This window comes from Macrotis lagotis, chromosome X (assembly GCF_037893015.1).
Source record: "Macrotis lagotis isolate mMagLag1 chromosome X, bilby.v1.9.chrom.fasta, whole genome shotgun sequence".
Taxonomy (NCBI): domain Eukaryota; kingdom Metazoa; phylum Chordata; class Mammalia; order Peramelemorphia; family Peramelidae; genus Macrotis; species Macrotis lagotis.
This window is the reverse complement of record NC_133666.1, coordinates 671,941,531-671,965,448: the sequence shown is the minus strand read 5'-3', so window position 1 is coordinate 671,965,448 and position 23,918 is coordinate 671,941,531. Positions and strand designations below refer to the sequence as shown.

At 42.0% G+C, this 23,918-nt stretch overlaps 1 protein-coding gene across 1 annotated transcript in view; it reads right to left on the bottom strand.

Moving 5' to 3' along the window:
• Positions 1 to 23,918, bottom strand: part of CUX2 (cut like homeobox 2) — a 277,255-nt gene that overhangs the window by 139,323 nt on the left and 114,014 nt on the right. The window contains exons 3-4 of the mRNA XM_074205699.1: positions 19,910 to 20,020; positions 12,552 to 12,599 (exon numbers count right to left, since the gene is read on the bottom strand). Of these exons, the coding sequence (XP_074061800.1) occupies positions 12,552 to 12,599; positions 19,910 to 20,020 (159 nt within the window). The remainder of the gene's footprint in view (positions 1 to 12,551; positions 12,600 to 19,909; positions 20,021 to 23,918) is intronic.

Here is a 23,918-nt window from a genome sequence, read left to right as displayed (position 1 = left end):
AGAGGTCATCAGCAGCTTTTCTGGGAGATCACCAGTCCAAATAGGGAATAGTTATCCCTCAAACCCAGATGTTGTTCCTTTAGATGTCCGAGAAGATAGCCCAGAAAGTCCAACAGGGACCCCAAACACTCACCCTGCAGAAGAACAACACCCTTCCACTGGTTAATAGGAGCACATGACCAGAATACCTCAGGTCCTGGGGCACTGATATTTCTATCCTTCTGTTCTCAGGAAAAAAAAGATCTTTCTAGGATAAACAAATCAGGTCAAATCTACTAAGATTTAATAGGGGATAAATTTAAAATCTTGGGACAGGTAGGACAGAGTATTGGGTTTGTATTCAGGGAGACTCATCTTCATGAGTTCAATTCCAATCTAGGACTCCTATATGAACTATTTGGTCCTGGCAAGTCACTTATCTCTGCCTCAGTTTCCTCCTCTGTAAAATGAGATGGAGAAGAAAATGGCCAAATGGGGCCATGAAGAGTAAGACACAACTATAAAGACTTAACAACAGCAACAGTGACAAATGTAAAGTCTTACACCTGGGTACAAGAAATCAACTTCACAAGTATAAAGAGAGAAAAGGCATGGTAAGATTGTGGTTTATCTGAGAAAGAAATGGAGTTTTTCAGTGGTCTGCAAGCTCATTCTCTGTAAATGGCATCATATGGCAGGAAAGAATGCAAAGATGACCCCACGGTTATTTAGAGATAGAAGGGAACACCTACCTCTTCATGATGCAAACATAAAGCATCCTGACCCAAGACTTGAGAACAACAGGGGTTCAGGTGCATGAGTAGATGTTTGGAGTGCATGTGCCAGGAGGAATAGCAGTGCCAATGTCTCAAAATGAATTGGGTTCATTTGGGGGCCCTTTATATCAGGAAGGATGTGAATATTCTCCTGGCAAAACGGGAAAAATCCTCAAGTCCCTACTATAAGTTGATGGATTTAAAGAACAGGATATTTTGCCTGGAAAAGAGAAGACTTGGGGCTCTTAAGATGGCTATCTTCAAGCAAATAAGGTTTGGTGCATGGATTATCCTGATTCTATTAGGTCCTAGAGGAAAAAACTAGCATTAATGGGTAGAACAAACAGAGAGGCAGCCTGGAGAGATATGGATAACAAACATTAAGTAAGATCTACTACAAGCAAAGCACTCTTTAAACACTTTATAAATATCTCGTTTGCTCCTCACAACAATTCTGGGAGGCGGGTGCTATGAGTGTCCCTATTTCATAGTTGAGGAAACTGTGGCAGACAGAGGTTAAGTGACTTGCCTAGAGTCATACAGATAGTGTCTGTATTTAGATGTGAACTCAGGACTTCCTGGCTCCAGTTCCATTGCTATATCAGCAGCATCCCTAGCCAGAAGGCCATTCACCAGGTAGGTTGTAAGGTTCTTGTTCAGGCGTGGGTTAGACTAGATGGACCACAAGATTTCTTCTAACTCTGAGATTCTATGAATTTTCTGAAAGTCTCATTCTAACATTTACCAATTGTACAAACATAGAAAGGTCATTTAACCTGAGTCTCAGGTGATATAGTGAATAGAGTGTTGAATTTAGAGTCAAGAAAATGAGTTCAAATCCATTTACTGTGTCACCCTGAGCAAGTCACCTAAACGCTTTGTGTCTCACTTCTTTTGTCTGTAAAAAGGTGTTGGACTCGTTGGACTCCAGTTAATGTACCTTCCAAGGTTCTTTCCATTCATTAACCTAAGATCATGGGCTTTTACTAAGTCATATATGAATGAAGAAAATTCCCCAAGCTGGGGAAGTCACAAAAGGTTCAGGGTGCTGTCCATCGTAGATCTGAACTCCCTATGTCAGCATATGGGCAGCTAAGTGACGTCATGGCGGATAGATAGCCTGGTGTCTGGAGTCTGGAAGACTCAACTTCATGAGTTCAAATCTGGCCTCAGACACTTACTAGCTATTTGATCCTGAGATAAGTCATTTAACTTTGTTTATCTCCATTTTCTTATCTGTAAAATGAGCCAGAGAAGAAAATGGAAAACCATTATCATTGTCTATTTATCATTGTCAAGGAAACCCATCTGGGATCAGAAAGAGTTGGACATGAGAGAAATAACTGAGCAACAACACTAGCAAAAGGAGCATATCAGCAACGATAGAGCACTGGACTTTATCAGGAAGTCCTGTGTCCAAATCCTGCTTCAGATACTCACTAGGTCATTGGCAAGTGGGATTATTGGCAAGTTACTTCTCTGCAGTCCATCTCATTTTTCTAAACTGCAATAACTTCCCATGGATATTGTGAAGATCAAGTGAGATATTTATAAAGTACTCAGCACAATGACTGGCACATAGAGCAGGTGCTTCATAATACTTCTTTCCTTCCTTCTTTATTTTAACAGGAATTATTTTTAAAGGTCTTGTCATGTTTTGAAAGGTCCCATTATAGGCTTGACCTATTTTGCATCTCTGTTTTCTTTGGCACGAGTCAGGTGGTGTTGCTTTTAAAACATTTCAGCTTCAATAGAAGGTAGCTATCTCCCGTGAGCCAATGTCTAGCCGAAGCTCTTGGCCTTGGGCAGAGACCTGATGCCATGGAAGTAGAGAGCTACCACACTACCACACTCTACTTATAGTCTCTATAAGAGGGTTATTGGCTCTCTGAAGACCACAGAGTCTCGAGGACTGGGCTAGATGGGTCTGGAGAGGTCTTTCCACTTTGAGATCATTAATTCTCAAGATTATAGATGTTTATCTTGTAGAAGAGAAGATTCAGGGAGGATATGAAAACTGTCTTCATGAACTTGAGAGGCTATTATCTGAGAGATTAGCTTGGTTCTATATGATTCCAGGGGGCAGAAGCAGGAATAAGGGGGGGGAAAGAATTCAACTCAAGCTGCATGTCAGGAGATCATTTCCTAACAATGAGATCCATCCCAAAGTGGAGCAGAATGCTCTCAAGCAATTATCCATCCTTCACTCACATTGGCAGGTTGATTCTCCAGCCTCTCCCCTCTTTACTCCATCCAGCAACTACCCAAAATGTGTGATTATCTACTCAAAACCACTGGGTAGCTCTCTACTGTCTCTAGGAAAAAATAAAAACCCCTCAGCTTCGGCATTGGAAACACTTCACAATTTGCATTATATCAAAGATAACAAACAACACATGGCCCACACCATTACCCACTGGATTCTGAACCAGATTTAAATATGTTTGGAAAATATTTTTTTAAAATAAATAAAATATAATAAAACATAGATAATGCTAATATGTAGTTTTCTACATATTAGTAGTTTCCCCACAGAGAACCTTATGCATGATTTAGAGGTCCCCATTTTTATCTGAGCTCAACCCCACTGCAGTCTGTAATGTTATGTTATTATAATATCAGAGCTGGGAGGACCCTTAGGAATTATTCGTGCTCCAATGACTGAAATATACATATGTATGTGTATGTATTATGTGTGAATATATATATATATATACATATATATATATATATAAATTTTGTTTATATTCTTTGATCAATTATGCTATTGGAGAATGTCTCTTGTTCTCATATATTTGGTTTATGAGACCACAAGCCATTTTCCAATAGTATAATTGATCAAAGGATATGATTCAAATTTTCTTTTTTTTTAGGTTTTTGCAAGGCAATGGCGTTAAGCGGCTTGCCCGAGGCCACACAGCTAGGTAATTATTAAGTGTCTGAGACCGGATTTGAACCCAGGTACTCCTGACTCCAGGGCCGGTGCTTTATCCACTGTGCCACCTAGCCGCCCCATGATTCAAATTTTCAAAAGAGTAATTGCAAACTTATCAACTATATACAAGAATGCTCCAGATCACCAAAAATGAGAGAAATGCAAAGCAAGACAACTCTGAATCTTCATCTCCCATACAGCAAATTGAGTATGATGATAAAAGACAGAAGTAGTGTTGGATGAATTGTTGGAGGCTGGATACTGTGGGTAGAATGTCACACTCCATAGAACTACAAACTGGTCCAACTAGACTAGCTTAGAAATTACATTAGACAGAGATTAAAATGGTTTAATATGTTTTTGGTCAGAGATCCTACTCTTAAACCTAACAAGTATGGTCAGGGATATCATAAAATAATGTGTGCTGTCATAAAAGATGAACAGAGTGAAGCATTGGAAGATTTTTATGGACTGATGCAAGGCAGGGAAAGAAAGACCAGGAAAACCAGTAATGACAGAAATGAAAAAGAACAAACAAACAAAAAAGACACTGAATATGGTATAATCAAAATGATCAAGTTTGATCCCAAAGAATGGAGAAAATGTTCTTTCTTCCCCTCTTTGCAGAGGTGGGGAAACATGAGCCATGGAATATTACACACACTTTCTTTTTCTTTTTTTCTTTTTTTTGCAAGGCAGATGGGGTTAAGTGGCTTGCCCAAGGCCACACAGCTAGGTAATTATTAAGTGTCTGAGACCGGATTTGAACCCAGGTACTCCTGACTCCAAGGCCGGTACTTTATCCACTACGCCACCTAGCCTCCCCTTACACACACTTTCATATTCATTTAATGCATTGGTTAACCTTATGGAGTTGTCCTTTTGGTGTCCACCCCCACCCAATTCCCCCACATACAGAAGAGAGGGATAAATTTGGAAATTAAGGTGATGAAGATATCTAAAACGATATCCATTTTTAAAACAGTAAAATAAAAAAAAGGCACTTTTTTATTTTAGTATGTTAAGAAATTGAGGCCCACAGAAAGAGGTCGCCTTGTTTAAGGTCACATAGCAAAGTGACAATAGAGACCTCCTGACTACATCGTTCACTTCTCCCAGTCTCTAAACTCACATCCCACATTGCTATTTGTTAGTGAGACATGGGTATTGCTAATTTGCTGACCATTGGCTCCTACTTCTCTCTAATATCTTTTTTTTTGTTCTGGATGGCTGTTGGATGGCTGTTCATACTGCAGGAGGTGGACATGCGTATCATTGTCTGAAGGAGCCTGTCAAATGTTCCCCTAAACTGTAAGTAAGTGAGATTCACAGTCAAACTTATTCCTCCTGGGCTTGGCTCTATCAAGGAAAGGACCAGAGAAGGGGAATGGCAGATTAGCCAATTGCAAGTGATCCTTTTTGTAGGAGGTATTATAATTACCTATATTTTCTTCATAATTATACAATGCAAAACTAGAAATGTTTTATAAATATTCAAATGTAATTTGTAAAAGAAACTATAAATAAATAAAACATAAATTAGGAAACATGTAAAATAATATAAAGTTAATAATCACATTAATCTAAAATTATAGAGTACATTCCTGGCATCTCTTCTCCACATCCCTACTCTCTGACCTTCTCCAATCTCACTGATACTTGGGACTTTCCTCTGGATTCCCTTGCTCTGATAGTAAACTTCTACTTATCTTGCCAAGGTCCAGGCCTCAGGTTTCTTCGCCATTTCAATCTATTCACCCTACTCCCTTCCCACCAGGGACCAATATCTTCCTCCCTTCTACATTCTCAGCTCCCCTTTATGTTGATTTTTCCATTAGAAGGTAAGCTTTTTTGAGGGAAGCAACTATATTGCCTTTTCTTCTGTATCCTTATTACTCAATAAAGACTGGTTGATTGATTGATAAATCTATGATCCAATGCTCTTTCCCTTCCTTGAGCACCTGGGCTTTGTGTAAATGATGACTTTGGAATCAGAGCATTCCAATTCTGTTATTTATCAACTATCTGAATGGCTGGGTCTTGTGACCCATGTTACTTGGAGAGGCTGACATTGGTGGATTATTTGAGCTTAGGAATTCTAAGATACTGCAAATTGTTTTCAATTTGACACCAATATTGAGAATCCATGGGAGTTGGGGGCCACCAGGATGTCTAAGGAGAGTTTAAATAGAGATCAGATAGAGACATATAGTCTCAAATAAACCAAAAAAATCTATCTACTGTGAACCTCAGTTTCCTCATCTATAAAAAAAGGGATGGGGGAACGTATTGTATGAATTCTGAGGACCCTTCCAGTTGGACATCTATATTCCTCTGACATCCCATGAAAGTTAGCTCCTTAAGGGCAGAGACTATTTGAATTTCAACTTTGTATATCCCCAAAATCCACTAGTGGAATCCCATAGAATAACTTAAGATGCATAGAGATGATTCAGCTAGCAAATTTTTGCCATTTAATTGTTTTTCAGTCCTGTTTGACTCTACGATCCAGTTTGGGGTTTTCTTGGCAAAGATACTGCAGTGTTTTGCCATTCCTTCTCCAGCTCATTTGACAGATGAGGAAGCTGAGGCAAATAGGGTGAAGTGACTTAGCCAGGGACACACAGTTAGGAAGTGGTTGAAGCTGGATTTAAATTCAAGCAGAGGAGTCTTACCGATCCTTAGATGTCCACTAAGTACCAAAGGGTATTTTTGAACTCAGGTCTTCTTGATAACAAGTTCCAAACCTGACCCACTCTATTATGCTTTCTTGAAAACAGAAGGTGCTAAATAAATATCTCTTCCCCCCCAAATAGAAATTAATTTTATTCCTTTCTTCCTAGATAGGATGATTTCCTACCAGTCACAGGTCTTTGAATCTAGCCTCTCCTTGAGCCTGGGAGAAGAAGGAATTTCAGACTAGCTGGAACCACACATTAATTTACCTGTGATCAGGTACCTCCAAGAGGCTTCAGGTCCGCTCTGACCCTCAGCTGCTATATTTCAGAGGGGTCAGCAGAGATCCTGACATTGGCATTTTATGCTGATGATAGAGGACTCTGCTTTTAGTTTTTTCAGGGGAGTTTAAATAAATGAACAAATTGTCCAAATCTAGTGTCTTCCACCTTCCCATCAGCACTTGTGGAGGGGGGCGGTGGTTGGGAAGTGGAAACCAAGAACTTAGAAAGTTTCACCTCTAGTTTGCCATAACCAAACTTTTAATTTAGATGTTTTCATCTCTCTATCTGAGTAAAAACTAAGTTTAAAATAATGACTGTAATAAATGAAGGTAATTAATTGTAGTTTGTTCCTTTACTGTCTAGTCAGCTTAATTTTACCTTTTCAACTAATAATGAGAAAATAATTTTTGTGCTCGGAGGGTTAATGATATGTAACTGCGAGAGCCGCTAATTGCATGTTGCAAACTATTCATCAAAAGCCCCATCTGTGCCACTTGATTATGTTTGGTAAATTATTGCTTTGAATTATCTTTCATAAAGCAACTTTTGTAATTAGCCGGGTTTGAGTCTTGCTCTTTTCTCCGTGTGTATGGATATTCAAACTTTGTCCATTTCAAGCTGTCTCCATTAAGCCACCTTGGCGGGCAGCCTTTGTTTCCCATTTGCCAAGGAAATCAGAATATCCTTGATTGGATCGTGGTGGGAGGGAAAGCTCTCTCCACTCCCAGCAAGGCCAATTTACTTCCTCACCACCCTTTCCTTGTGTACAAAAATATGAAAAGATAAAAAGGATACATGGGCTTAGAGCACTGTGGAGTTGGTTCAGACAAAATAAGAAATGAACTTAAAAAATGTTCTCTATTTCGGTGTGAAGCCTTGGGTGGGAAAGGAATGTATGAGCAAAAAGGAGACTGCTTCCAAGCCTGGCATTTTATGGGCTACTTTATATGACTTACATGACTTGGGAGTGCAGTCGCCAAGGGAAATGTTTCCTGCGTGGTAATTAGTGCAGGGAAATCTTCAATGCAACCCCTGTGAGCCTGGTGGGTTTGCAGCGGGTGGGATAATGGATGGGTTCTCATTAACAAAAATTAAAATGAAAATCAGATTTCACTTCTCTGTTGCTGAGCGGACAGAGTTGGTCCTGGGTGAGAAAAGATTTCTCTTCCTCACCCCCCCCATTCCCCCCAAATCCCCTTTAAAATGAACACCTTCCTTGGGAAATATTTATTCTCTAAAGAGTGGGAGGGAGCAAGCTTGCCATGATTGCTTAGTCAATAGATCAAGGGAAAAGCGGAGGTTTCATGAATAAAATCATAGACAAATGCAGCCTTTTCCCTACATTAAAGGTGAGATGAAAAGCTCTCTTAAGAAAATTAATGAAGTTCTCTTAAAGAGTCCCAAACTCAAAAGAGGTTCTGTGGAGGCTGACATGCAGCAAATAGAATCAGAAAAGAATGATTTGGGGTGGATTTTCCTTATACTCCAAGTTCTGAGTTTAGAAATGTTCATGCCCAAGCTTAAGTCCTCAGTTACCTGCTCTGTTGAACAACTGAATCCACTCCTTGCAGGGACTAGGAAAATCCTTTGACTAGTGAGTAGACCCTAAAGTAATTGAGAAAATCCAATCCCCGGCATCACTCTCAGGAAAACTCTCTCTCTCTCTCTCTCTCTCTCTCTCTCTCTCTCTCTCTCTCTCTCTCTCCTCTGTCTCTCTCTCCCCCCCATATCTCCTGTCCCTCTTTCTCTGTCTCTCCTCTTCCTCTTTCCATCTTCTTTTTCTCTCCATCTCTCGTCTCTGCCCTTACTTTTCTGTCTCTCTCTTTCTCTGTCTCTCTCCATCTTCTCTTCCTTCTCCTCCTTTCTTCTCTTCTCTGCCTCTCCTTTCTTTGTTTTTCTTTCTGTCTGTCTCTCTTTCTCTCGCACACACAGAAGAGTCTAAATGAACAATGGAATTTGTACCCTTTAGGGGTGTGAGCCATGGCAGAACAAGGACATGAAGTGATTCCAAGGGCTAGACTCTTCCACCCACTGCTCACCTCCTAACATGGCCTGCACTCATATTAAGCCCCCACCTTCTCTTAGATTCACCACATCTCCTCATTAAGAAGGTGTTTTTAGCATCAAGAGTTGAAAGCTTCTTCACTACAACCTATTTATAATAAGTAAAATAAGACCTAGAACCAGTGAGGGAGTTAGCTGCCCTCTCTCATGCCATTCAATCTCAGGACCTCTAACAAATTCAGTAGTATTAACCATGATAATATTATTATAGCTGGCATGCCCATAAGTTTTAAACTTTGCAAACAATACAGACAGCAAAATACAGTGGAAATAACCTTGGATCTGGAATCAGGGGAGTTGGGTTCAAATCCCAGCTTTGCCATTTACAGCTTGTGTATCCTAGGGTAGGTCACCTCCCCTTGCCATGCCTATTTCCAAATCTGTAAAATGGGGAATTTGACAAGATGGTCCTTGAGGGTCCTTTTAGTCTTAGATCTATGGGTAACCATTATTATTTCTCCTTTTCTCTCTTGGTCTGGGAATGTGATTATCAGAGTCTCACTACTCTGATACTCTCTAAACAATATCTAATAAGCATTTGTTGAATTAAAATTTCAAAAAATTATAAAAGCTTTGCAAAGTACTTCCCTCACAACACAGGGATGAGGGGAGCTAGTCTTTTTATCCCAATTTTACATATATATGGAAACTGAGCAACAATGTGGTACAGTGATAGGAGGTAGGTAAGAAACATTTATTAGGCACCTGCAGTATGTCAGCCATAAATACAAGCTAAAAGAAAGACAGCCCCTTCGATAAGAAGCTTATGTTTGAATGGAAGAAGACTACACACAAAAAGCTGCTGGGGGGAAGTGGGGAAGAGAAAGGAGGAGGCACCTGTTCCTGGAGCCTTGATGCTGAAATTCAGAGTCATAATCACAGCCATTGTTGCTCATCCTTCATTTTCAAAGAGGACCAGTTGGCATCATGGGGGATGTCTTGACTTACGTGTAGCTGGATTTAAGTGAGGCAGAGCCGTGTAAAGTCACCAGCTTCACTGTCTCTTCCTGAGTCATTAAAGTCCGGTGGCAGGACAAAAGTCCGTTGGGAGAGGGATAAAAGACGGTCTGCCCTCAGAATGAAGGTGGGGTGGGAAATATTCCAGGGTGAGGAAGTCCCAAGGGGAGAGAGACACTATCAAAATCAGAGAGCCAGGTTCAAATCCCACCATTGCCACATAGCACCTTCATGACCTTGAGAAAGTCCCTTTCCTCTTTGAGTCTTATTTTCCCCAACTATCAAATCAAGAGGGTGGTTTGGACAAAAATCGCCCCTCAAGTCCCTGTCAGCTTTAAATTCCCATGAGAAGAAGCCACTTGTCTAAGATCATAAAGCAACTTGGCTCTCTCTCCTGACTCCAAATCCAAGGTTCTTCCCTATGACCCATGATATAAAAGTCTAAGTTCAATTAGACACGGACCTAATGCAAAATGACAAGAGGTGGATGCCTTTGTTAATGGGGAAAGCAAAGGGGCAGGATGAGGGAGGGGGGAGGTCAATGTATCTGAGGCATCACCTGCAGTCTTCACGCAGGCAAAGCCTCCAATATCATTTCTAAAGTGAGACCAAACTCGAGACTGGTTTGCTCCCTCCTCACCACCCCATCCTACCCACCTACCCCCAAGTGAGCATTGGCGCCAGGGCGCCAGGAAAGCAGATCTATCTTCCTCACCCAGAGAGCCATCTCTGTAACCTCGGAGACGGCTTAGTATCAGGGGAAAAGCTGGCTTCCTGAGCCTGTATGAATTCACTCACAAAGGATGCTGGGGGGGGGAGAGGGAGGGGAGTAGTGGTAGGGGGAGAACATGCCTTTTTTTTTTTGAAACACAAAGGCATGAAAACCCACTCCTATCATTATCACTCTCTTTTATGTGCTTAGGCACCCGCGCAACGGGATGAATCAATACTGGATTGCCCTATAAATAAATGAGCACATCAGTAAACTGAGTAATAAAACGAAGTGATGAAAAATATGGAAATAAGCTGCATTTGTGTAAATCCAGTTACTGTTTACTTTAATATTTTCTTATGTGGTTACGTAGTTCCAAGGAGACAGATTTAAAGGAATGGAGCGCAGGCGGTAGATGACAGATTCCAATAGGCCGCTGCCGCTGAGGCTGCCCGCCGTGAGCTCTTGGTGCCCCATTCCTCTAGGGGTTTCTGCCTAAGCACATTAGAAGAACAGAGAAAGCAGCCCCCAGAAGATTGATCATTTTAAAAGCATTCAGAAGTATGATTTCTCGGCTTCTCCCCTTTTCCCTCTGCTTCCCCACCCAGTTGGAACTAGAAGATTTTCCATCCTACGTTCCTGAGTTGGATGGATTCATTTGCTTCTGGGTTTTGGCTACAAAGTCCAGGGAGGGGAAGAATGAGTTGGGGGAGACTCCACTCCTGTTGTGGGGTTCGAAGATGGTCAAAGGAGGTTTTTTTGGGGGGGGTGAGATCAGCTTGGCAGAGAGCCAAGGACCAGTTATGCTGAATGGCAAGTTGGCAGGAAGGCATGTGGACAAAATTGATTTTGCTCTGGGTAGGCCTAGAGGAGAGAGAGAGGTCCAATAAGGAGGGCCAGTATAATGGCTGGGGGTCTTAGAGAACTGCTGAACATTGGAGTTGGAAGGATCTTGGGGGGGGTCACCCTCTCATTTCATGGAGGAGAAAACTGAGACCTGGAGAGGAGAAAAGATTTGTCCAAGGTCACACAGATACAAGACTGTAATCTAGGTCTCTTCATGTCTCAGCCCAAGGTCCAAGGTCTTTACTGATGATTGGTGGCAGACCTGGGAGAAGTCAATTTAAAACTGAGGTAAGACTTGAAGGAAAGCAAGAAGTGTCACTATTCAAGGATAGATTTTTGGTTCATATAGGACAAAGGACTATGGTCCTGCCTAATTCTATTAAGTACCTACATCAAGTCACGTGTAGGCAGATAGTTGGAGTATGATTCAAGTGCCTGGCTTAGAGTCAGAATGAGCTGATTCTGAATATGACATCATATACCCTGATCAAGTTACTTCACCCTGTTTGCCTCAGTTTCTTTATCTGTACAATGAACTGGAGAAAGAAATGGCCAACCGCTCCAATATCTCTGCCAAGAAAACCCTCAATGGGGTCAGAGAGATTCAGATAACTGAACAACAACAAAGAGTCAGATACTATCTTAGACATTGGAGATGCAAATAAAAAAAGGTAATTTCTTGCCCTGAGGTGGGGGAATGGGAGAGATATAACAGTGAAATAGATAAATAATTGTGACACAATTTGTGGAAGGAGAGACACCAATAATCAACCAACCAGCCAGTATTAATTAAGCACTTACTATGTACTGTGTTGAGTCCTGGGGATGCAATGATAAAAATGCAGAAGATTCCTGCCCTGAGAAGTTTACATTGAGGTGGGGGTGAAGGTGGAAGAAACAGTATAGATGCAAAACATTCAGATAAGTATGAAACAAAGAAAATAATCTGATGGTAACATAGGAAAGTTATGTGTGTGTTAACAAATCACTAATTACACTGATTGCTTCCCTTCAACATATTCAATGGTGGAGCCTAACTGGCCTCTACTATTCCTCCAGAATACTCCATATCCCATCTCCACGCCTTTGCCTAAGCAGTTCCTCCTGCCTAGATTGCCACCCCTCCTCACTTCTGCTTCTTGAAAACCTTATCTCCTTTCCAGGATCAGCTCAGGTGCTACTTCTGGGGAGAGGGTCATGGGTGTAGAGGGTGTTGTGTGTGTGTGTTTGTGTGTGTGTGTGTGTGTGTGTTCCCAGTTGCTGGTTCTACTTTAAGGATGGAAAGAGATAGATTGGATGATTGAGTTGAAGACTGGTCTTACCTCTGCTTGGAAACTCTTTAAGACTGGAGCGACCATCTCCCTGATTTCCTGAAAAAAGAGATCCAAGAGGTCACCAAAAGAGGAGAGAAGGAGACCCCCAAAGGGTACCCTCTTGCTCCCAGCTAAGACCCTGATTTAGAGAAAGAGGCCAGGTTTCCTCTCTGGGCTGCACAGGGGGGGGATCTGCCCCCTGGCCAAGGCATTTTTGCTTTGGTCAAGGTCTTGGGATTGGGGTTGCTGGGTGTTTCCAGGAATAGAATGTTGTACATGGTCCTGAGTTCAGATCCTATCTCAGATATTTACTAGTTTGTGTAAGTCTGCGCAAGTCACCCTTAAATTCTTGGGGCCTCAGTGTCCTTAAGTGTAAAATGGGGATAATAATAGAATCTACTTCTAGGTTGTTATCAAGGTCAAATGACCTGCATTTGTAAAATGATTTGCAAACTTTAAAGCACTGGGGAAATACTAGCTAGTTTTTATTGGGGATTCGCAAGTTCATCTGATAGGATTGTTTCGGTTGTTCCTGCCTGTGGGGTCATCAGATGTTCTTTCGTCACAGGGAACCTTGTTTCCAAAATCAAGATGCTCCTCGCCCTAGTTTCTACCCATTACACCACCATGGACTGGCAGGAAAAGCCCTGAATTTGGAACAAAGGAACTTGGGTTGGATTTGAGCCTGGCTCCTGGGTGATCTGGGGCACATCAACCACTCTCTCCAGGGCTCATGTTTTTATTTGTCAAATAAGGGAGCTGGACAGGATTGCCTTCCAAACCACTCCATCTCTGAGTCTCTGTGTGTGGTCTGATGAACTTTAATGCAGTGTATCAGCTAGTCAACCAACAAGCATCTATTAAATATATATTATGGGCCAGCCTTTGGTCTAAGGGATGCACAGAAAGGCAAGAAAAGCCCCTGCCTTCAGGAAAGGGGGGAAGAGAGAACAAGCATTTATTAAGCCTTTTTCCTCCCTCCTTTCCTTCCTCCCTTCTATCTTTCCTTTCTCCCTTCTTTCTTTCCTCTTTTCCTCCTTCCTTCCCTCTTTCCTCCTTTTTTTCTAATCTTCCTCCCTCCCTCCCTTTTTTCTTTCTTTCTTCCTTCCTTCCTTCCTTCTTTCTTCCCTTCCTTCTAATCTTCCTTTCTTCTTCCCTCCCTTCCTCCTTCCTCCTTCCCTCCTTTCTTTCCTTCATCCTTCCTTTCTTTCCTTCTTCTGCCCCTCTCTCTTCTTTCCTTTCTTCCTTACTATACCTCCCCTGCTTTCATAAGTAGAGAGAAGTGAGAAGAAAAAAAGGATGCTGGATAACTTAAAGAAATAATATAATATGCTATTATGTGTTATATAATAATAAATCTCCAAATACAATTATTGATGCCATTGGAGCTCGAATAGATTCATAGAAAATAATCCTTTTGTTTTACAAAAAAAGAGAAGAACACCCAGGGAAGACTGGACACTAGGCTGAGGTTACACAGCTAGTTAGAAGGAGAGCCAGGGAGCACTGACATCATTTCCCACATTTTAAAGATGAGGATACTGAGGGGCAGTGTGGTCCAGGCAGTTCGTATACACTTATCAAACACCTACTATGGTCCAGGCTGGAGAGACAAAAAAAGGCACCGGACAGTCCCTGCCCTCAAGGAGCTTCTAGTCGAATGAGACTTCAGAAGCAGGAGTTAAGGCAGTAATTCCCTTCTCCCACCCATTCTGGCCTGTTCTCCAGGCCCACCTTGGCCTCCAACCCCAGCAGGGGTGGCTCCCTTCCCAGAAGGGGCCCGGTGTCCTGCTCACTGTCACTCACAGGGAAGCTGCTCCAAGTTACAAGTAGGAGGTGAGTTGGCACCAGCCAAGGCTTTTGTTTTTTTTCCCCCTCCTAAATAGAGCCCTAACATGACTCTCTCTTTCCTACCAGAGGAACCAGTTCCAAAGAGAAAATTTCAGAGCAAGACTATAATAGGAATGGAAACTTATTCCTCCTAATTGCATAATTGCATAATTATGCGGTATTAAAATTATGTAAGTCGAAATTGGAGGCTTAAAACCCGGCCTGGATTTTGCACCTCACCTGTGTTGCTCCCAGAGGGAGACTAATTGACAAAAAACTCTGCTGCCTTGTGGGGGAGGGGAATTCAGAAAAGGGAAGAAAAAAGGGCTCCAGGGACCTCCTGGTACTGCTTCAGGGGCCAGATTGAGATAGGTGATGCTCAGAAGCAATGTTCCCCAAGATGGCACAGGGACTTGGAGACAGGAATAATGGGATTTGATTCCTGGCTCTGGAATGTCCTTCTATGTGACCCCAGATAAGTTACTAACCTTCTCTGAGCATCATTTTCCTCATCTGTGAGGATCAAATGTATCAATATAGGTAGAGCATTTTGTAAACTTTAAAAGAATAATAGAAAAGTAAGATTAGAAAAGATGAGGAATCACCCCAGCAGCCCCCAGGGGCTGGACATACTGAATGTTGATCATGGTCTTTGAGCAAATCAACCCAAGGAGAGATCTGAATTCTACCATCACCTCCCTATACCTTGCCATAGGCTGGGCCATCTAACTTCAGATCTGGCCTTAGACTTTTACTAACTGTGTGACCCTGGGCAAGTCACTAAAACTTCTATTTGCTTCACTTTCCTTATCTGTCAAATAGAGATAATATTAATAATAGTACTTACCTCCCAGGTTATTAGAGAATCAAATGAAATAATATCTATGAATGGCTTAGCACATTGCCTAGCACTTAGTAGGTGTGTAAATTCTTGTTCCCTTTTCCCTTCTCCCACCAAAGATGGACCCAATGAACTGAGAAGGTAGAGTGAGAGCCACAAAGTTCTCAAAGAGGTTATGTGTCATTGATGTGGATACATAGTGTAGTCTAAATAATACTCAAGTCTGAGCAAAGAATCTGGGTTCAAATCCCAGCTTTTTCTTACTTCCCTTCCCCAGGCCTCAGTTTCTTCTGATGCAAAATGAGGGAATTGCAGACTAGATGAGGTCTGAAGACCTTCTATCCTCGTCTTTGTTACCTTTGCTTTTACCTAACCTCCCATCTACTCAATCTAAATGCTTCATGAAAAATTCACCAACCCTTTTCAGAGTAATACTGAGGAATCATTGTCTATGTTACAATTGAGTCCTCCAGATATGTCCCAACCCCCATAATTTGAGATTTCTTGATGTGGGATCATGTCCAAAATCTGGTAGCTTTGTTAAGTTACAAACAAAAAAAGATGGTGACCTCTATGAGTCAAGTCAACAAGTAACTCATAATGATAAGATTCTCCTAGGAGAATATAAACTCTTGGAGGGCAGGGATGAGTTTGTAATTCTACAACTTAGGGACAGCTAGGTGATACAGTAGATGACGGAGTGCTGGCCCCAATCCATGTAATTTTAGATTTCTTGACATGTTAACTTGGGCAGAGGCCCCAAAATCTATAGCCTTGTTAAGTTTCAAAATAATAAAGATGGCGGCCTCGATGAATCAAGTCAACAACCATAAGTGACCCAAAATGTTCAGGATCAGACTTTCCCAGGAGAATATAAGCTCTTGGAGGGCAGGGATGATTTTGTATTTGTCTTTGCATATCTACCATTTAGGGACAGCTAGGTGATGCAGTAGATGATGGCATGCTGGATCTGGAATCGGAAGACTCATCTTCCTGAGGTTAAATCTGGCTTCAGACACTTACTAGCTGAGTGACTGTGGGAAAGTCCCTTTGTTATTTTTACTTTTTTTTGGTTGTATATTTTTGCAAGGCAAATGGGATTAAGTGATTTGTCCAAGGTCACACAGCTAGGTAACTCTTAAGTGTCTCAGGTTGGATTTGAACTCAGGTCTTTCTGAATCCAGGGCCGGTGCTCTATCCACTATTCCATCTCGCTGCCCCTGTGGGCAGCTTAACCTTGATTGTGTCCTCATCTGTAAAATGAACTAGAGAAGGAAATGTCAAACTACTTCAGTATCTTTGCCAAAAAAACCCAAATCCCAAATAGAGTCATGAAGAGTTGGAGACAACTCAACTGAACCTCAAATGTAGTGCAGGATCTGGCATTTGGTATTTATTAATATTATCATCCATTATACATTTTACATCTATTATTATGTATTCACCTTGTTTCATCTTGAGGCAGGGATATTTTATTATTTTTGTTGCATGTCAGCACCTAGCATAGTTTGATATACAGCAGACAATTAATAAATGCCTATTGACTGATGGCTAATTGAGGGGGTAGGGAGAGAAAGGCATAGTGGGATAATGTTCCAACCTCAGAGTCAGAAAGACACAAATTCATGTTCTAGCTTTGTTACTTATAGGCTATGTGACCTTGGGCATGTCACTAAAATCCTAACATCTTCAGGTAACTTTGCAAATTTTATCTGCATTGATGGAGGGAGCATCCTCACTGTGAGTCCCATGTATTGATGAAATTTTACCTTTGTTAGAGAGAGAGAGAGAAAGACTGGGGGATGAGATGAGAGGCCTTGAGGGGGCTGAGGGTCCATTCTTGAATCATGAGATCTGTCTCAGAACCAGAATCATAAAATTAGAATCATGCCATATGCCATCCCTCATGTTACAGTAAGACCATTCTGCCTCTTGGGAAGACCTTTATTTTGCTACTCAAATCTTTGAAAGACTTACTGAATTCAATTAAATTTCTTTCCTCGAGATTTGCTGCACAATTCCTAATGAGGAAGTAGAAGGGAGGTCAGTGGAAGTAATGTCCAATGGTGCTAGCCAATTCCCCACACCTCTGCTAGTAGCAAAGGTTTACATTAATGTCAAGTCTCAAGATGGGGAGCCTGGATCTGGGAGGTCCAGTAGTCTGAACCCAAGTTAGGGTATATTTTGACTCTAGGTACCCTCCTGAGCCCCAACTTTCAGATCCTCCACAAGGTCTGCTTATGAACTCCAAATTCAATGAGACTAAGGAGCATGATAGGATATTTGGAAATTGAGGGGGTCATAAACCCCAGCACCAGATTGCTTGATATATGAAATAATGTCCTCTGGATGAATATGACCCTAGAACCTCCCTAGGGTGCCATCATCAAGGAAGACCCAGGTCACGTAAGGAGGAAGGAAATTGAAATTTTAATCAATTTGGAAACAGCTGGCCATTGACTTGGAGGGCATCAGGCCCAATCCCCTCAATGGGAAAATGATTTGCCCAAGGTCAGACAGATAATAGGGGTCAGAGATGGGATCTGAACCTGGGTCCTCTGCCTCATAATCCATTTTTCTTCACCTTCACTGTGAAGGTCAAGCACCACAGGCTCACTAAATCTCAGAGTTGGATGAGGCTGCTGAATCCACCCAGTCCTGGGCGAAGTGAGTATGTATTCTGTCAAGGAATCTCGGCATTGAAAGGGATAGACCTCAGAGGTCTTCCAGTCTAAGCCAGACCTAAAGTAGGAATCTCCTCTGCACCACATCCCCCAAAAGTCAGTTATCTAATCATCCAACCAATGCAATATTTATTAACCCATTCTAGGGCAAACACTGTGCCAAGGCCTGACGGTAAGAATATAGAGATTGGAACAATCTCTCTTTGGGAAGAGCTTATATTCTAATCATTGAGACAACAAGAGTATTTCTAAGTTTTTAGTATTAATAAAAAGTAAATGGATATAAATATACAAAGTATTTTTTTTTGGTGGGGGGAGGATCAGGAAAGGCTTCCGGTAGAAGGTGATGCCTCTGCTTGAGGACCTCCAATGATGGAGAAGCTACTACTATCTCCCAAAGCATCTTGTTAAAGTCATTTTACCTTCTGGGCCTCAGTTTCCTTAATTGTACAATGTGGTTGTTCTAGGTCTCTGATCCTATGACAAACCATCTAACTTTCCTGGCCTCAGTTTTACCATCTGTAGAATAATGGGAGGTGCAGGAGATAGATGGCCTTGGAAATCCCTCCTCTCTATGGATCACCATAATATAAGAAGCTATCCAGTCTCCCTGGGGATCACTTTTCTTGTATGTAGAATGAAGGCCTTGGATGGTCTCTAAGAGGTCCCTTTCTGCTCATGAGCTAGGATCCCATGACTCACTTTGGAACAATGCTAATGGTCAGGCAATGTTGTAGGGAAGGACAGTGTAGTCTTTGCCAATCCAATAGGGCAAACTGGAACCAAAGAAAGATGACTCTTGGGATTTCAGACTGAGAGTTGGACAGGACCTTGGAGACAATCTAGTCCAAGCTGCTCATTTTACAGAGGGGTAAACTGAGACCTAGAGAGGGAAAGTAACTTGTACAAGAACTGGAATTTGAATCCAGGTCCTCTTTACTTTAAAACCAATCTCCTTTCTATTGGACCTCTGTGCCTCCCAATTGACTTTTCTCCATGTTCCCTGGTCTACTCTACCAAAGCAGCTTAGAGTTTGGTTTTTTTCTTTCTTTCTCCCCTTTCTTCTTCTTTCCTTTCTTCCTTCCTTCTCCCATCCTTCCCTTTCTTTGTTTCTCCCCTTCTCCTTTTCTTCTTTCTCACTCCCTTTCCTTTCTTTCTTTCTCCCCTCCTTATTCCTTCCTTCCTTCCTTCCTTCCTTCCTTCCTTCCTTCCTTCCTTCCTTCCTTCCTTCCTTCCTTCCTTCCCTCCTTCCTTCCTTCCTTCCTTCCATCCTTCTTATGCTCCTCTCTCCTTCCTTTCTTCCTTCCCTTTCTCTGGAAATTTCTGGAATTTTCCAAGAAGTAACATTGGGACCTGTTGGCAAAGGACAGGTCTCTTCCAATTTCTCCCCAGAAGGGAATGGAAGTCTGTAAAATCTTGTCTCCTTCCCTTGGGTTTTGCCTTATGGTTCCAGCATAAGTGCCCTTTCCAAAGGAGGCAGAACTCATGGGGCACAAAGCTTTTGGGGTGGTAGTAAGTGAGGAGGGGAAGAAAAGACTCTAGAGGAGGGGGAGGGTGTGGGAGCTGAAGAAAAGAGGCAGAAAGAACAGGGAAGGGGAGGTCACCAAGCTTGGACAACTTGGTGGGTTCAAATGAAAGAGGAAACAAGGTGATATTTGGACAAATCATCTCGTTCATCTTGGCTCAGTGTTCAACATTGCAAGATTTCAACTATGAATCTGCAGGAGGGTGGGGTGGGTTGGGGGGAATAAAGGACCAAAATGACTCTTTATAAAAAGTCTTCTGAAACAATGACTTTAATGGAAATTCTTTCCATTTTCCATAATGTGGAACTGCTGGGCAACACAATGCTAAGAGAACTCAAGGGTTAGGGGGACGCTAATTTTGCTTTGTGGCTAATTAGCTTCTTTCCTTGTTAGTCACTTATGTTGCCAGTTTTCAAAAATCGAGTTTGAAGGGAGAGAAATCTGCCTTCCCACCGCGTTAATTCTGGAGCCGCAAATATACTCTACCTCAGGTACATTTTTCTTAAATTCCCGACGGAGTTCAATTAAATGTTTATGAGAATTCTGGCTCTCCTCCTGCCGCGACGCCAGCTCAGAGGCAACAGAATTAAGCTCCTTCTAGAACAATAAGAGAGAGAAAGAGGGAAAAAAAGAGGGTGGGTTTTTTCTTCCCCTCTGTCCTTCACCAATCACCCCCCCCCCAACTTCATCATCATACATAACAGAACGCAGAACAAGTTTTTCTTAACTTACAAAGCTGAGAAAAGACACCGTATTGACTCCCTGGTGTCTGGAATAATTTAAGAAACCATGGATCTGACCAAAAATCTGGAACTTTTCTTTTTTAGAGTACTGGGAGCTGGGTTGATCAATAGTCATAAAACTGGGTGGAGTCCCTCATCTTCCCCTTGGCCCCCCCCAAGCCCATTTCTTAATTTTTCCAAAGGAACGCTGGCATACGCTTGTCAGTAACTGTGGAAAACATCACCAGGCCATGTCAAAATAGCATATTGTATGGGCAGATTATAGTCTAAGAATGTGGCGCTGACAGCTTTCATATATCACGGGCAGGGAACCGTTCCAACCATGAGTTACTTACACTTAAGTGTTCATAAATAAGCTCTATAAGATATCTATAGCTTTTTAATTTCGGCGGATTTTGGAAAAATGAAGGTGCCGATATGGAGTAAACTGACCTTTCGGGCCTCTCACGGTAAATTATTTCCAGTTCACTTCGAGTGCAAGGAATATTTCATTTGAGGGCCCTTGGGTCCAGATGGAGTGGATTTGAAGGGGCTTGGCCTGCCTAGGAGTAGGGCAGAGGCATGGAGCCTGGCTTTTATAGGATTCAAGTCAATTCAATTGAACCTGCATTCATTAAGTACCTACTGTGTGTTGGACCCTGGGGCAAGTACTAGGGACACAAAGATGAAAACATAAAATCTTCCATGACCTCAAAGAGTCAAAACATTAGGCTATGGTTCAATTGCAAACTCAAGAAAATGAAGTAATAAATCCAGATTCTGTTATTTAATATCTGTCTGGCATTGGGCAAGTCATTTGACTCCCGAGTCTCAGTTTCCTCATCTGCAAAATGAGAGAATCAGACCAGACCACTTTTAAGGTCCTTTCTGACCCATGACCCCCCTGATTCTACATTCTTCTTGTTGCTGTGAGGGTCATGTCTAACTCTTTGTGACCCTATCCTCCCACTCTCTAAGTTTTCAGTTCAATATTGTTGCTATTTAGTCATTTCAGTTATGTCCAAGGGCTTTCTTGGCACAGATAGGGGACGGGTTTGCCATTTCCTTTTCCAGTTTTTTTTTTTTTTAATAGATGAGAAAACTGCGGCAAGCTGTGTTAAGTGACTTGCCCAGGGACATGCAGCGAGTAAGCGTCTAAGGCTGTAAGTGAACTCAGGACCTCTCGACTCTAAGCCTGGCATTTCATCTACTGGACCACCTCCCTACCCTAGATGCTATTATCCACTGTGTCACTTAGCTACCCTATTCTATATTCTACTAGGGAGAATACAGCATCACTCAGTCAGTGGCTGATTACCAAACAATTATGCTGAATGTATCTTGTCCATAGTATTTGCATGTTGTATTCTCCATTAGGGTGTGAGCCCCTCAATAACAGAGGCTCTCTTTTGTCTGCAACCCCCAGACCCTGGAACACATTAGGTCCTCAAGAAATCCTTATTAAAAGATTATCAACAAGGATTTATTTAGCACCTACTATGTAATAGGGATGGTACTAAGCATTACTGAAGAAACAAAGCAAAAATGACAATGTCCCTGACATCGAGGCTTTACATGCTTTTGAGAAGCATGCATATGGGTCAGTACAAATTAGCACCAAAATCATTTCAAGAGGGAGAGAGGGTTTCTAGCTGAGAGGTCAGGACAGAACTGGTGTAGGAGGCTTTACTTTGAAAAAATCAGAAGTTCTTGGGGATAGATTCCATATGGACTTTCCCCTTCAGTCATTAGAAATCTCTCCTTCTTAAAATGACTTGTTGCTGCAACCCCCCCCCCCCCAGAATCTAGCACAGATTCCCCGCATTCTAAGCCTGACAAACCATTATGGCAAGAGTGGAGGTGAGCCATAGAATATCACGTAAGCAAAATGGCAAGCTAGTCAGCTAGACCAGAATAGAAAGATCAAGATGGGGAGAATTGTTCAATTATCTCAGAAAAGTAGGTGGGAGCCAGATTGTGGAGGGTTTCAGCCATCGTCATCAGCAACAACAAAAGAAAATGAACCTAGAGATGAAGAAAAATTCTTCCATCTTCCATGCAGGGGAGAAAGGCTATGGGTTGTGTACTGGATGGGCCCTTCTCTTCCCTCCTCATTTCTAATGGTGGCAATTTCAGTGGGGGAGTACGATTCACTAGTAGCTGTCATAGCTTTCATTTGCATAATTCAGGATATGGTCTGTTTATGTGGTCGCTTGCCTGCTTGCATGAACTGGGAAGGACATTTTCCCTCTCCACCCTCCTTCCCTGGACAATAATTCGAGCTACAGTTCTGTATATATCACCCGATTATATTTGTAGCAATCAAGTCCCGTAATTTTCCAAATCCGGTGATGCAATAAATATCTGCAATCAGATTTATTAAAAACACACACACGCATGCAGGAGTGTATTTCGAGGGTGAACTCTTTAATCTACCATATGCTGGGTGAGGAGGAGCAGCGGGCTATAAGACCACATTTGTTACTGCCGCTACACATTTATCTAGTACATGTAACAAAACACTTTTACCATTAGATAATGAAATAAAAGTCCTATTAACCCACTAAAAATCCCTTTTTGTCTAAAAGGGGAAATGCACGGTAATGGACTTAGATTGTGTCTAAGCATCTGTAAATCTAGTTAACGACCATTCACACCAATATCATAAACCTTGTACCAACCAGCACTGGGCAAGACTGCAGACCACCTCCCCAACTTGCACCCTCCCCAAGGGAAGGCAAGAAAGAGTCCAGGCCATGGAACCCGATGGGGGTGGGGTGGGGGCAGAGGGAAAACACCTTGGAACGAACCTATTTTGGGAGAGATTCTCTTGTTCCCATATCTCACCTTCACACTTTCCCCTCCAGGAGAATGGTGGGAGGCCCAGAGAGGGCTGAGGGCCCCTTCCTTGAATCACAAGATTCTGCCTTAGAATTAGGTTCACAAAATTAGAATCATCCCATATGCCAGCCCTGATGTCACCCTAAGTAAGACCCATACTGCTTGGTGAGAAGACCTCTCCTCTGTCACTCAAATTGAGAAAAGGTTAGTTGCTAGGAAGATGAGTTGGGCAACTGAGCAGCAGTTTGCAAGGTCACAAACACCTTGAAGGTGAGGATTTTATTTATTTTTGCCTCCTAAAGTTTCCCCATTCAATGTCATTGTTGAGTTATTTCAGTCATGTCCAATTCTTCATTGACCCCATTTGGTGTTTTCTTGGCAAAAACCAATGTTTTATCATTTTCTTCTCCAGTTCTTTTTACAGATGAGGAAATTGAGGCGAACACAATTAAGTGACTTATTACACAGCTAATAGGTGTCTGGTTGGATTTGAATTCAGGTCTTTGTGACACCTAGCTGTCCTCTCCCATTCAATAGGGCAACCCTAATAGGACATTGTTTACTTAGGTAAGTTTTTACTAATGTACCCCTCCACAAAGCTTCTGCTGATTGGCCTTTATCCTGGAGTTTGGCACCAGATAGCATAAATCAGATTTCTCGTACATACAATAGCCTTTTAAAAGACTAAAGTCTGCTGTCATATCCTTCCTACATTTTCTCCTTTAAACATGCCCAGTTTCTTCATAGTCTATGCTTAGAGTTTGGTTTTGAGTCCCCTCACCATTGTGGTCATTCTTCTCTGGGGATGCTCCACTTGTCTATCTCTTCAACACAACTTCAGCAAGCCGGTTCAAGAGACAGACCCTGCCCTCAAGGAGCTTTCGGTCTAGTTGCATAATTCAGGAATGAAATAAGTCTATAGTCAACCATGA